This window comes from Suricata suricatta, chromosome 13, assembly GCF_006229205.1.
Source record: "Suricata suricatta isolate VVHF042 chromosome 13, meerkat_22Aug2017_6uvM2_HiC, whole genome shotgun sequence".
NCBI classification, from domain to species: domain Eukaryota; kingdom Metazoa; phylum Chordata; class Mammalia; order Carnivora; family Herpestidae; genus Suricata; species Suricata suricatta.
Genome location: NC_043712.1, coordinates 2,727,742 through 2,739,820, shown reverse-complemented (window position 1 = coordinate 2,739,820; position 12,079 = coordinate 2,727,742). Strand labels below are relative to the sequence as shown.

Genomic DNA, 12,079 nt, shown 5'->3' with positions numbered 1-12,079 from the left:
GGCGGGTCTGCATGAAAGAGCCCACGTCCAGGACGGCTGCCTGCACCCCCGCCCCCCCCACGACTCAGCACACGGCCCCCAGCTGTGTTACCCCACCCGGCGGGGCTTTCTGAGTGTGTCCCATGCCTCCTGAAGGACGTCCCCCTAATCCTCTGCAGTCATGGGGTCGAGCTCGCGGTCCCGCACCCCTGCACACCGCACAGCTGTGCGCAGCCGGGCGCTGTGCCCCCCCCCCCAGACAGGCGAGCTCCGGAGTGGGGGCTGGAGGGAGGAGGCCCCAGAGAAGCCGGACGTCATGGCCGGCCCCACAGACAGGCCCGGCAGGAGCTGTGGCAGGGAAGGACCCGGGGCTCCGGCAGTAGTGCGGCGGTCACAGGCCTCAGTGACATCTTCTGGGCCAGGGGACACAATATGTTATTTGCACATTTGGGGATGCACAGGGGTCAGGGCCACTGTGCCCTTGGGTCCCCACGCGGGCAACACACAGACCCTCGGGTACTTGTGCAGGGCTCCTGGCTCGCCCTCCGCCTCCGCGTCCAGGTCCTGATCGGACCCCGGCTGCCGCAGGGTGGAGGCCGTCCCTTCACGCTCAGAGGCCACAGCAGCCTCGGCAGCTGGGAGGGCTGCCCCGGAAGGAGCCGCCCGGCCGGCCCCCAGCTCTGGGCCACGAGCGGCAGAGAGGGGACACTCACCTTCTCGCCCTTGGTGCCCTTCAGACCGCGGATGCCGTCGGCCCCCTGCGCAAACACGATGGGAAGAGAGAGTTGGACAGGTTGGAGCCTCTTGTGAGGTCTCGAAGGCCAGGACCGCGCAGGCTCTCCTCAGGCCCACGTGAACCCTCCCTCCTTGCCCCCCTGCCAGGGACTCCCCCCGCCCCCGCTGACATCTCCCTCTCCCAGAACCATCCCTCCCTCGGAGGTCTGGGGCGCAGGGGGGATGTGAGGTCTCGGCACGGGCTCTGGAATCAGGCAGACTGGTTGGCGGCCCGGCCCCAGCTCGTGGCCTCTGACCTTGTCCCAGGTGCCTAGTGCCTCAGTTTCCACATTTGGAAAGTGGGGGTGAAGACGACCATGACCCTGTTACTGCTGGGGGTGGGGGGAATGCAGACAAAGCCTTGGGACAGCACTCAGCGCAGAGCAGGTGCTCAGAAAACCGTCTCTGTGTGCTGTCTGGCTGTTGTCATTCTGTGTTACTATTACTCATACACGATAATCGGTATCAGCTTATTACTTTAATCACCAATTAATAATAATGACACCACCACCGACATGGCTCGGGACAGGTCTCTGCGCCAAACACAAGCCCTGTAAGGGTAGGACACGCCCTCTTTCCTCTGACCACCCTTCCTGCCCCCGCCCTGGACCAGCCCCCAGACCAGGTAAGCCCACCCCTGGAGTGGAGGGAGGTGGCCACAGCCTCAGCCCTCCAAGCAGGGAGCAGACACTGACCGCGGCCTGCTGCCCAGGGGACCCCGGAGAGAGGCCGGGCCTCCCATGTGTTCCCGCGAGGCTGTAGGCAGGGCAGCCGGGCCAACTCCGGGGGGCCCCTCAGCTGCCAGATGCCCTCTGGTGGCAAGAACTGTGCACAGACGGTTGAGGAACTGAGGAGAAGCCCCAGGAAAGGCTGGAGCCCCTCGGAGAACTGGGCCTGGCCCGGGCTGCATGCACACTCACCGCCCCCCCAACATTCCCCCTCCCCCCCCCAGGGCCAACTGCCCCCAGACGTGCGCTGGGCTCCATGGGCCCCAGGCGGCCAGACGCCTCAGGAGGGGGGGGAGGTGCGGTTCCCCCCCACGCCCCAAGGCCCTGGGGCCCTGGCACCAGCTTGCTCCCTCTTGCCGCGCCGGCAGGGTGGGCTTCCGGTGCCCACGCCCTCCCAGACCCAAAGTACTACCATTTCCTGACCCGGGTCAGAGTCCAGGGGAACGCCACCCAGCAGACAAACAGACCAGGTCCCTCGGCCGAGGCACTGCTGACCTTCGGGGCTGGGTCACTTCGTCTCGGGGGCTGCCCTGCGCACGGCATCGCTGACCCCCACCCATTAGATGGCGGTAGCCTCCCCCGCCACGTTGTGACAGTCAAAAACGTCTCCAGAAGTCCCCCAGGGGGGCACACATCAGCCCTGGTTGAGAATCTCAGGACTGTGGCACCCACTGTGGCCCTAAGGGGCCAGCACTGGGGGACAGAAAACAAAGGAGCCCAGGGAGGGACAGGGCTTTGCCCAAGGCCTCAAGAGGAGTCGTGGTTCGGGGCTCCCCCAGCCCCCCACCCGCTCCCGGATGGTCACTGACAGGCCAGCCCAGACGCCCCTCACAAGGGTCAGGAAAAATCAAAGTGCACGGAGGGGCCCTTCCCCAGGAAGAAGGCCAGGCGCGGCTTGCCCGGGCCCGTGACGGCTCGCCACCTCTCCGCCCTGTCACCTCCCTCAGGGGCCTGCTGTCCCCAGGCTGGGGACTCCACTGCCCTTTTCTAAAGCCCAGGGCATGAGAATGCATTTCTCCGGTGAAAAGAGCGTTCACCCACATTCCCTCCCACTCTGCTTCCGAGACTAACCGGATGGCTCTGGCACGAATGAATTCTAATCAGGTAGACAAGATAAGAGCCTTCCCATAAACATTTTAAAGCAAACACCTCTCAGCTCACAGGCCCAGCATCATGCAATTAGCCACGCGCAGGGCTGGAGGACACTTTTGTGACAAGAATTTATAAAATACACATGCCCGGGGCTCACACAGTCAGCGTTTCTGCAAAACACCCCGACAAAACGCCCAGGGCGGGCGGGGAGGAGCCTGCTTCGGCCCACCTGACCCCCTCGGCCCCCGACCCCTGGGAGTCTGCCCGAGTCCAGGGCCTCAGGAACCCTGGGGAAGGCACTCAGGCCACTCGGAGTCCAGCGGGGGGGCGTGCAGCTCAGAATAAGTGAGCTCTGAGTCCTGACTGAGGCATCGACTTTAGGGTGACCCGGGGCGAGGTGCTGAAAACTGAGGTCTTGGATTCCCAACCCCCACCCCGCAGGCCGGCCGCACACGCCCGAGGGGCACAAACACTCTGAGTGGGAAGCATGGTAAGAGGTGTGGAGCAGGCACGGCGCTGAGCGGTGTGTTCGTGCAAGTTCCCCAGACTAGGCTCCCTGTGTGTGTAAACACATCTATACATTTCCCTCCACGTCAAGTTAAAGTCCTTTGGAGAGAAAGTAAGCCATTAGCTTCTTTAAGGCCCCAGAATCACCTAGAGCTTTCAGACGCTGCAGAGAAAGAAGAACACACCCCCCCACCTCGTTCCTCGGGGCACATCCGTCTCCGTGTAAATGTGCCCCTCGCACCCAGAGAGCCGCACGACTGGAAACTGAATCACACAGCTCCTGGCAAACCCGGTCGGCTGTGGCGGGCCAGGCGGGCCGGGGCTCTGGGTGGTGCTCTGGGGCTCTGTGCCCCGTGAACACGGCCCCGGGAGCCCCGCGGCAGCACAGACGCGGCTGGGGGTGAGGGGACGTCTCCCGGGAGCCCCTCCCGGTGTTTCCCGAGGGGACGGACTCTCTGTCACGTGCTAATGGCCCGGGAGGAACGTTCCTGAGTTTCCCCAGGAAACAGGGACAGGCTCTTCGCTCCGGCCAAGGCGTGGGGCCGTGCGGGGCTCGGGAGGGGTGGCGCTGGGTGATCACTAAGGCACCGTCCGGACGGACTGTCACAGACGCGCCGGAGAGGTGTGCTGCCCTGGCTGGCCCCCCCTCTGTCCTGGGATCCCACCTCCCCCTCGTGAGCCCAGGGGGACCAGGGCTGTGGTGCCCCCAATCCCAGCCCTGCTCCAGGAGGACCCGAAGCTGCTGGAACCTCACCTTGACTCCTCGAGGACCCGGATAGCCGATTGGGCCCTGGGGGCCAGGAGGACCCTGAAACCAAAGGGGAAAACGGCCGTTAGCTCCGTCCGGGGTGTGGTCCTCCCCCAGCCGCTGGAGAGCGTCCCTCCCACCGGCCGCTCCCCCTGCTCCCTGCAGAGCGGACATCAGGGATCAGAGCCTTGGAGAGGGGCTCCCGCCGGACGGGGACGCCTGCCGTGTCTCCTGCTGAGACCTTCCCGGAGACCTGAGTGCGGCAGCTGCCCCATGGCTCGGGAGTGCTCGGGGGCCGCGAGACGTGGGGGGCCCTGATGCTGTCCTCAAACAAGTGCGCTCCCAGCATTGGCATATTGGGGGGTGCAGGAGGGCTTCCGGCTGGCATAGGGGGAGGGCTGACGGTCCGGGGGAGGGAGGCCCCTTGACAGCCTGGGGGCCGTGCTGAGCACTCGCCCCGGCTCCGAGCAGGTGCGGGCCTGGGGGGGTGGCCGGAGGAGGAAGGGAGGCAGAGGCAGACTTTCACCATGCACAGGACAGCAGGTGAGCCCCTGGGGGCCAGACGCCTGGAAACTCCATCCCGGCTTAAAGCCCCACGTCCTGGCCCCCAAGCAAACAAGGGCAACGGGTCCGTAGGAGCCCCTGGCCGAGAGCCTGCAGTCACCCAGCTTGTGTGTGGCCACGTATGGCTGTGCCCACACCCCCGTGTGCAGTGGGCAAGGGCGGGAGGGGCGGGAGGGGCCGCAGGGGACCCGGACGGGCAGAGGCCGGGACCCCGGGACCCGACACCCACCTGGCCGCCTTTTTCTCCTGGAGGACCTTCTTTGCCAGGGTGCCCCTGTCAGGACAGAGAGGCGTTAGACAGCGGCCACCCACACCCCTGTCTTCAAAGGTGGGAGGGAGAGCCGGCCCTCCCTTTGCCTTCGCCCACCCCCCCCACCAGGAAACAAGAACCAGAGAGGCAGGAAGTCAGAGGCATCAGGAGGAGGAGCCCGGAGTTAACTCGCAGCCCCATCCCTCCGCTGCCCTGTCTGTCACGTGGGGACAGTGGCCTGGCCATGACCCGAGGTGGCGTGGAGGAGGACGTGCTTGGACGCCCACAGGTGGGATCCGGGTGCCATCACGTCACCTGACTCATTGCACTCAGCCCGCCCCCAAGAGCAGGTGAGCCAGGAAGGGACCGCAGGACATTAGCTCTGCGTCTCCTGGCATGAAGGAGTCTGTGCCCAACAAGGAAGGGTGAAGCGGGACTGGGGTCTGGACATGCAGCTTCCCAGGAGGACAGGCACTGTGCCGTCGGCAGGACAGACTCACTTATGTCAGGAGACCCCGGGGGGCACCCGGTCATTGGAAGGGGTCCCAGCACGGCCCCCAGCGCTTTGTGCAGGCGCCACCCAGCCTCCCAGGTGGACCCACGCCCACAGTACAGGTTCGGAGCCAACGCCCAGAAGAAACGGTCATGGCCCCGGGTCACTGCCCCGTCTTCCCGAGCCCTGACCGATTCAGTTCTCAGAAACGTGAGCTCTCTGACTTTCCAACCCAGGTTGGTCACTAGTTTTAGGGCTCGGAGTTCATGAGGCAAACGCAGACATAAAAGCACAGAGAGGCAGGCTGCCCCGTCGGGGAGCACCCGGAGGACCGCAGCAAGGGCCGTGGGCGGCTGATTCTCCACCTGCTTCCGTCCGACCCACTGTGTGGCCTTGGGGAAGTCACCTGCCCTCTCTGGGCCCCCGCCTCCTCAGGGGTCGAATCAGAGGTGGACCGAGAGCTCTTTCAGCTTGAATCTTCTAGAACACAGCAGCACTATGGGGACCGACACCTCGTCTCTTTGAATAAATGACTTGTGGGGACACATTCTTATTTTTATTGGTCACGACTGGATCTGATACTGTCGAAAATAGCCTGCCTGACGGCAAGCGGGGGCCCCCGCGTCCTTCTGCCCCGAGGGAGCCCACTGGCGCCCGATGGGCCACGCGGCCCGCCCCACGGCCTGTCAGGAACAAGGCTCGTGCCGGGCCCCACAGCGCCAGGCAGAAGGTGCCCTGGGTCCCGCCCCCTCTGCCACGTGGGCTACGGCTCCGGCAACCACGGGCAATTTCCATTAAGGAACCGTGTGAACAGGGAGCAGAGCTGTGGGTGCTTGAGCCCCGGGGCCCAGTGACACCACACCGGGGACTGGGCCACATCGGTCCCCCGGAGAGCGGGCGGCCCCCTTCCACGCCGCAGCATCCTCACAGGTGCCTGCCCCACGGAGTCGCCACAGAGACCGGTCCCGACCGTGCCCGGCACCCAGCGCGCGGCCAGCTCATGTCGGCGGTTGTCGGGATTATTGGCATTGCTTGACTGGAGGCCAGGTTTCTGTAGATCCGTTGTACGTTGTATTTATAGAATGAGTGTGGTGGCACAAAGCTCGCTTAAAACCGTGGGGACAGAGGTGCCCGGGGGGGCAGTCGGCCGAGCGTCACGATCTCACAGTTGGAGAGTCCGAGCCCCGTGTCGGGCTCCGGGCGGACAGTGAGGAGCCTGCTTGGGGATTCTCTGTCCCTTCCTCTCTCTGCCCCTCCCCTGCTCACATACTCTCTCAAAATAAAAAAATGTTAAAAAAAAAAGTTTTAAGAAAATGTGGGAACAAACAACAATGAAAGGAAACACATCAAAATAAGAGGCTGATTTTTCCGCAGAGAAAAGCTAGCTGTTTTCCGGTCCGTTTCTGGGTTTGCATTTTCTACGCGCTTTCTGTGAGCATCGTTCGTAGGACAGAAGAATAACAAAGCTTAAGTTACTTGTGTTTGGTGTTTTTCTGACTAAGACAGTGACAGAAGCTCCTCGCGGAGAGCCGGGCGGCGGGGAAGGACACGAGTCCCCGGGAGGCGGCCCGCGGACGGCGGACTCGGCAGCTCGCCCCCTCGCACGGGGCATGGCGAGGCGTCTCTGTAACACCGGGCCTCCTCTCCCGTCCCCCAGACTGGGTCCGTAATGCTCCTCCGAACCGTGACTCACGTCCGGGTCCTGAGCTCCCGGGCTGCTTTACCGACACTCGGGCGCATGTCTGCTCCGAAGCGCTCCCTCCTTCAGGCCCGGGAATCACCCTTCCTCCCGCAGCCGGGCCGATCCCAGGCGAGTGGAGAGAGGACAGAAAGAAACTCCCCTGTTCGCAGAGCGCGCTCCAATCTGTTCCTGCAAACTCACTACGGCAACACCACCGCTCCCCCTCGCATCCTCGGCGGTAAGCGCCTTCGCTGCGCGACGGCACGGCCACACTCAGACGGGCCGCCGTGCGCTCATATTTCAAGTGTACGTGCTGGTTGTGGGGCAAGAGGTGCCGAGTCCAGGAGAGGAAGCCCCCGGCTCCATGGGCCCGGGGTGGGGGGGTTCTTTGAGGTCTAAGTAGGAAGGAGACCAGACCCCTCAGGGTCTCTGGGGCATCGGGGGTGTCCTGTGGGGACGGGGAGTCTCCAGGGCCAGAGCAGTCAGGTCAGGGCGGTGGGGGCCGCAGCCCGCCCCCCCCTTCGGCCCCGTCTGCCCCACGGGGCTGCGGGCCAGCCCGTGACCGACACCCTGCACAAGGGACAATGCGTGCGAGGAGACGCACAGGCTGCTGTCAGTGGGGTGAGCCCTGGGGACGGGATCGGAGGGGTTTTACTGTCTTTTCATCTACTTCGCTAATATTCCATAACAGGACACGTTACTTTGTAATCGGAAGAGGAAATAAAGTGTGAATATAAATTACAAGAGGTAAACTACCTACTGCACCTGCACCGCCAAACGCATGGGACTCGGGAGCCAAAGGAGGCCCCGGGGCGGCTGGCGTGGGGCAGGCGGGGGCGGCCGCTGGCTCAGACTGGGGCAGGGCGCCTGCAGGTGCGTGATGCCCTGGACCACACCACTCTCCGCCCCGGAAAGGGAGGCTGTGCCTTAAACAGGCACTGAACCCACCCACCCCCACACACACACACACACACACACACACACACCCACCCCCCAAACGTGCGTCACCTCCCACCCCCACCTCTGACAGCTCAGCCAGATTGGACTTGGCACTGGCTCCCTATTTCGAGGCGGCACCTGATTTGGCTCCACAGCTGCGCTCACACGCCGCAAACCCTGGAGGAGGGTCACTGCCCTCCTTCTCAGTGTGTAACGGCTAAAAATACATTCAGTGCACGCTGTCCTTCCCTTCAAACACCGGTGACACGGGGAACAGCCCGGAGCCCAGCCCAGCCCTCCTCAGAGTTAAGAATGCGGGCTGGGCTCTGGCCATTAAACAGCACTCCCCATAAATGCCACGCTCCTGCTCGGGTACCTTCCAGCCCTTGATGGGGACCCATCACAGAAAAGGGCATCCGAAGTCCTGCAATTACTGGGCGGCCCGTCACCCAGGCAGTGGGGTCCTCATCAGCGGAGGTGGGAGAGGAAACAGGGAGGGAGAGAGGCAGCCGCTGGCCTGGGGGCCCACGGGGCAGGCGGTGGTGAAGGGGTGAGGGGCAGGGTACTCACCGGGGGTCCGTCAGCACCGGGCATTCCTGGCAGGCCTGGTTTACCCAGGGGACCCTAGAACAGACCAGAGACCCCTGAGCCCTGGGGCCATCTCTCCCTTGGGCTGCACCCAAGGGCACCTTCCAACATTCCCACTCCGAGAACGTTTGTTGAAGGGATGAATGCTCAGAGGCACCAAATGCCCCCTTGCATGGAAACTTCCGGCAACCAAGCCCCCCAAAGGAGAGGACCCTACCCCCCTGTGGTTTCCTGGGCCTGCAGTTTTGCTATTGGAACAAAACCACCCCCAATGGAAGCAGGAGGGCGTCTTGGACGGCGCCCGGCTGTCTCCGCTACTGAGAACCACGTCCTGGAGCGCCCCCCCCCCACCGCCATCTGAGTGCTCGGCACCCACGGGAAGATCTGGGGTCGAGCCCGGCTCGCAGGTGCTCCAGGGGCCCTGCTCCCCACCAGCACCTAGGACTCAGTGGTGCCCAGGATGCAGTTGGGGGAGGGGGTTTGCCAGATTCAGCAAAAACAACACACACAGCCGCCGCCGAAAAAACAAGACGTCAGACAAACCGACGGTCAGATTCGATGGAGTGTCCTGTTTGTTCTCCCTCCTGAATCTGCAACCCTCCCCTCCACACAGCCAGACACTGAATGAGTCTGTGATCGATGAGAGGCAGAGACCCCGATCACCCCCCCAGCTCGCTTCCACAGGGCGGAGGGACCTGAGCCTCCCACACGCGAGCTGGGGGCGGACCGGCACTTCCGACGCCCGGATGGCGGTGGAGCGAGCTTCCCAGGGGCGGAACGCCGCCGCGGGCAGGTGGGGGCGTCCCTGCGCCAGCACAGCCCACTCACCTTTTCTCCTGGAGGACCGATTGCGCCCTGGGGACCTGGAAGACCCTAGGAGAGGAAGGAAGGGTCAGGGGACTGGCCGGCTCCGAGCTCTTCCCCGGCACCCTCTCTGTCGGTGCCCAGAAGACTCGGTTCTAGGTCCCATGCAGCTGTAGGTTCATTTGGCCGGGACTGGCAGCACGGGGCCAGGACACCCCACCGAGGACCCGCACCCACCGCCGGCCGCTGCTCACTTACCTGGGCACCTGGATTACCCTGCTGCCCCGGGGGCCCGGGCTCTCCCTGGGGGCCCTAGAGGAAACACAAGCAGGCACTGCTGGGGGCTCCGGAGGGCGGGCAGGTGCCCCCCGCCAGCGTCAGAGGAGGAAGCCCAGACGGGAAGGAGCGGGAGGGGGAGGCCCCCCGACAGAGACGAAGCAGACTCGGCACCTGCGAGGACCCCCAGGCTGACCCGGATGTGGGGGCCCCTGCTTGTCTCTGCCGGCACCCAGCCAGCCCCCGGGAAGGAGCGACCGAGAGAGGAAGCGACCAGGAAGTACTCTGTTCCGCAGAAAATTCCCAAAAGGGCGCACTACAGTCTCCTGGTGGAGCCTCGAGACCGAGCGGCCGGCGGGCCTGCCTCACAGAAGGGCCGTCCCGGGGCACAGGGCGGGGAGCCGCGCTCCCTCCACCGCTGCACGGACGCGTCTGGCTCTGGTGGGAACAAGCTTGGCCACCACCACTCCCGCTCCGACTCCACGCGGCCCCGGGGCTCAGGGCCGGTGCCCTCTACCTCGGATCCCCCTCGGGTTTACGGCGACGGCGGGGGCACACCCCTGAGACTTACCACGTTTCCTTTCGGGCCTGGCTGGCCGTCCATACCGGTCACACCCTGGATGGCATGGGAAGGGAAAAAAGGAGGGACAAATGGTGAAGAATTAACCACGCTCAGGGGGAGAATCCCACCCGACTCCGCTTGGTGTCCTGCCCTCACTGTGCAGGGCGACGGCGAACCCACAGGGGAGGGACACGGGGGGTCTTAAAGAGTCCTGCAGGCTCTCGATCAGCCAGCGGTCGACCGAGCGGCCGGGCCCCAGCCTGGGGTGGGCCAGGCCCAGAGAAGCCACCCACTGGGACAGAGCCCTGCCAGAACCATGGCCTGCCTGCTTCCAGAACTTTCCAGAAGCTGCGCAGAGTGCCTTCAAAGGAAGAAATGAGGCATCTGGGGGGCTGCTCATAACAGCACATGTTTCCTGGGAAGGAGGAGCCGGGTCTCTGTGCCTCCACCTGCAAACCCATCCCTGCATGGGGCTCCCTGTGCCTAGGAGCCTCGGAGCCCCGCTGACATCTCGACCAGCCCCGGGCAAGTGTCCGGGTGGACACACATGCAGAGGTGTGAGGCCTTACCGGAGGTCCAGGAGGGCCCGGAGGCCCCTTCGGCCCCAAGAGACCACGCGGCCCCTGCAAGAGGAAAGAGCACGGACTGCACACACGTGGCTGAGAATCCGGCCCCAGCCCTGCCCCGGGCAAACCCCACAGCCCCCACCCTGCCCCTGGAGCACCTGCAGCAACACAGGCTCCGTGTGTCCTGGGAAGCATGGGCAGCACCCCCCGTCGCCCGCGACACCTCCTCCCTGCCCCCACCTCTCCGCCTGGGCTCTGGGAAGGAGGAGCGGGGCCTGGAATGAACCGGCAGCTCAGACAGGGGCTCAAGGGGCACCTTCAGAGCAAGGGGAGCCTTTCGAGTCAAAGGAGCCCTCTCACGCTTGCTTGGGGCAGGCGCACAGAAAGGCTCTCCCGGCACAGAAAGGACCTCCGTGGCATGGAGCGCCTTTGTCCACATCGAGTTACCGGCTCCCTCCGTGCAGTGACACGTGACTGCATTTCTGCCACCAGAGGGTGGAGGGAGGAGAAACCGGTTCTCTGAGGGGGACGTCCTGAGGCAGAGCTGCAGCACGGGGCTCGGGTCTTTTCTGGGGCACCACAACGGCCCAGAGCTCAGCCCCTCCGCCCCCTGCCACGAAGGGCACGTGTGGGGACAGCCCCGTGTGCACACGCAGGGACACAGCCTCAAGGCAGCGCCGTCCCCAGCACGGTCCGTGGGATTGAGAAGGCGGCATCACAGAGGCATCGCTCACCATGCAGAGCAGCCCCGTCCCAAACCTCCCGCCTGCCCCGCCTGCTGGGGGCTCCTCCCGCCTCTAACCAAGTCACCAGGGCCCTTGATGCTGATGGAAAGTCGTGAGACCCCGCGGAGGAGGGATCCTTCCCACACTCGGTGCCACTTAGCCACCCCTGCCGCTATTCAAATACTCAGCCCGGTAAATGTTTTCTAAGAGCTGATAGCCCAGAAGGTGTCGCCTCCGTGTGTTAAGGAAAGGACTGTGTGATGCATTCTCCTGAGAGGCCACTCAGACATCCAGGGCGCCTTCAGGCTCTGGCAAACGTGTGAGCGCAGCCCAGGTCCCTCCCTGTCCTGCCTGCAAAAACGCTCCTCCTCAACTAACGTCGCCAGATGCACACGGCGTGGTGACATGGACGACAAACACGAGGCATTTCAGAAGTAAGTGCAGGCGAGATGTGAGTGTGTCCTTTGTCACTGAGAAGTGTGCACGGGACCTAACAAGTCGGCTTCGTGTGATGGCACAGCAAGGCCACCCTGACGCAAGACTCCGCTTCGGGGAAGTGTACGCGTCGGGAGGGACCACAACGGTCTGATGGGTCCCTGCAACTGCTCCTGGAGACCTGCCGGGTGTGCCCTGGGTGCCCACCATGCCTGAACCTGCACGCCCACTGCGACGGCTTGGGACACCCCCACGATGGCCCTGCACACCCCCACGATGGCCCTGTACACCCCACGATGGCCCTGCACACCCCCACGAGGGCCCTGGACACCCCTACGATGGCCCTGTACACCCCCTCTATGGCCCTG

General features: G+C 64.3%; 1 protein-coding gene across 1 annotated transcript in view; it reads right to left on the bottom strand.

Annotated features, from left to right (window-relative positions):
* COL5A1 (collagen type V alpha 1 chain) overlaps nucleotides 1–12,079 on the bottom strand; it is a 102,864-nt gene that overhangs the window by 43,974 nt on the left and 46,811 nt on the right. The window contains exons 22-30 of the mRNA XM_029921036.1: nucleotides 10,555–10,608; nucleotides 9,995–10,039; nucleotides 9,406–9,459; nucleotides 9,172–9,216; nucleotides 8,326–8,379; nucleotides 4,622–4,666; nucleotides 3,835–3,888; nucleotides 693–737; nucleotides 500–558 (exon numbers count right to left, since the gene is read on the bottom strand). Coding sequence (XP_029776896.1) covers nucleotides 500–558; nucleotides 693–737; nucleotides 3,835–3,888; nucleotides 4,622–4,666; nucleotides 8,326–8,379; nucleotides 9,172–9,216; nucleotides 9,406–9,459; nucleotides 9,995–10,039; nucleotides 10,555–10,608 — 455 coding nt within the window. The remainder of the gene's footprint in view (nucleotides 1–499; nucleotides 559–692; nucleotides 738–3,834; nucleotides 3,889–4,621; nucleotides 4,667–8,325; nucleotides 8,380–9,171; nucleotides 9,217–9,405; nucleotides 9,460–9,994; nucleotides 10,040–10,554; nucleotides 10,609–12,079) is intronic.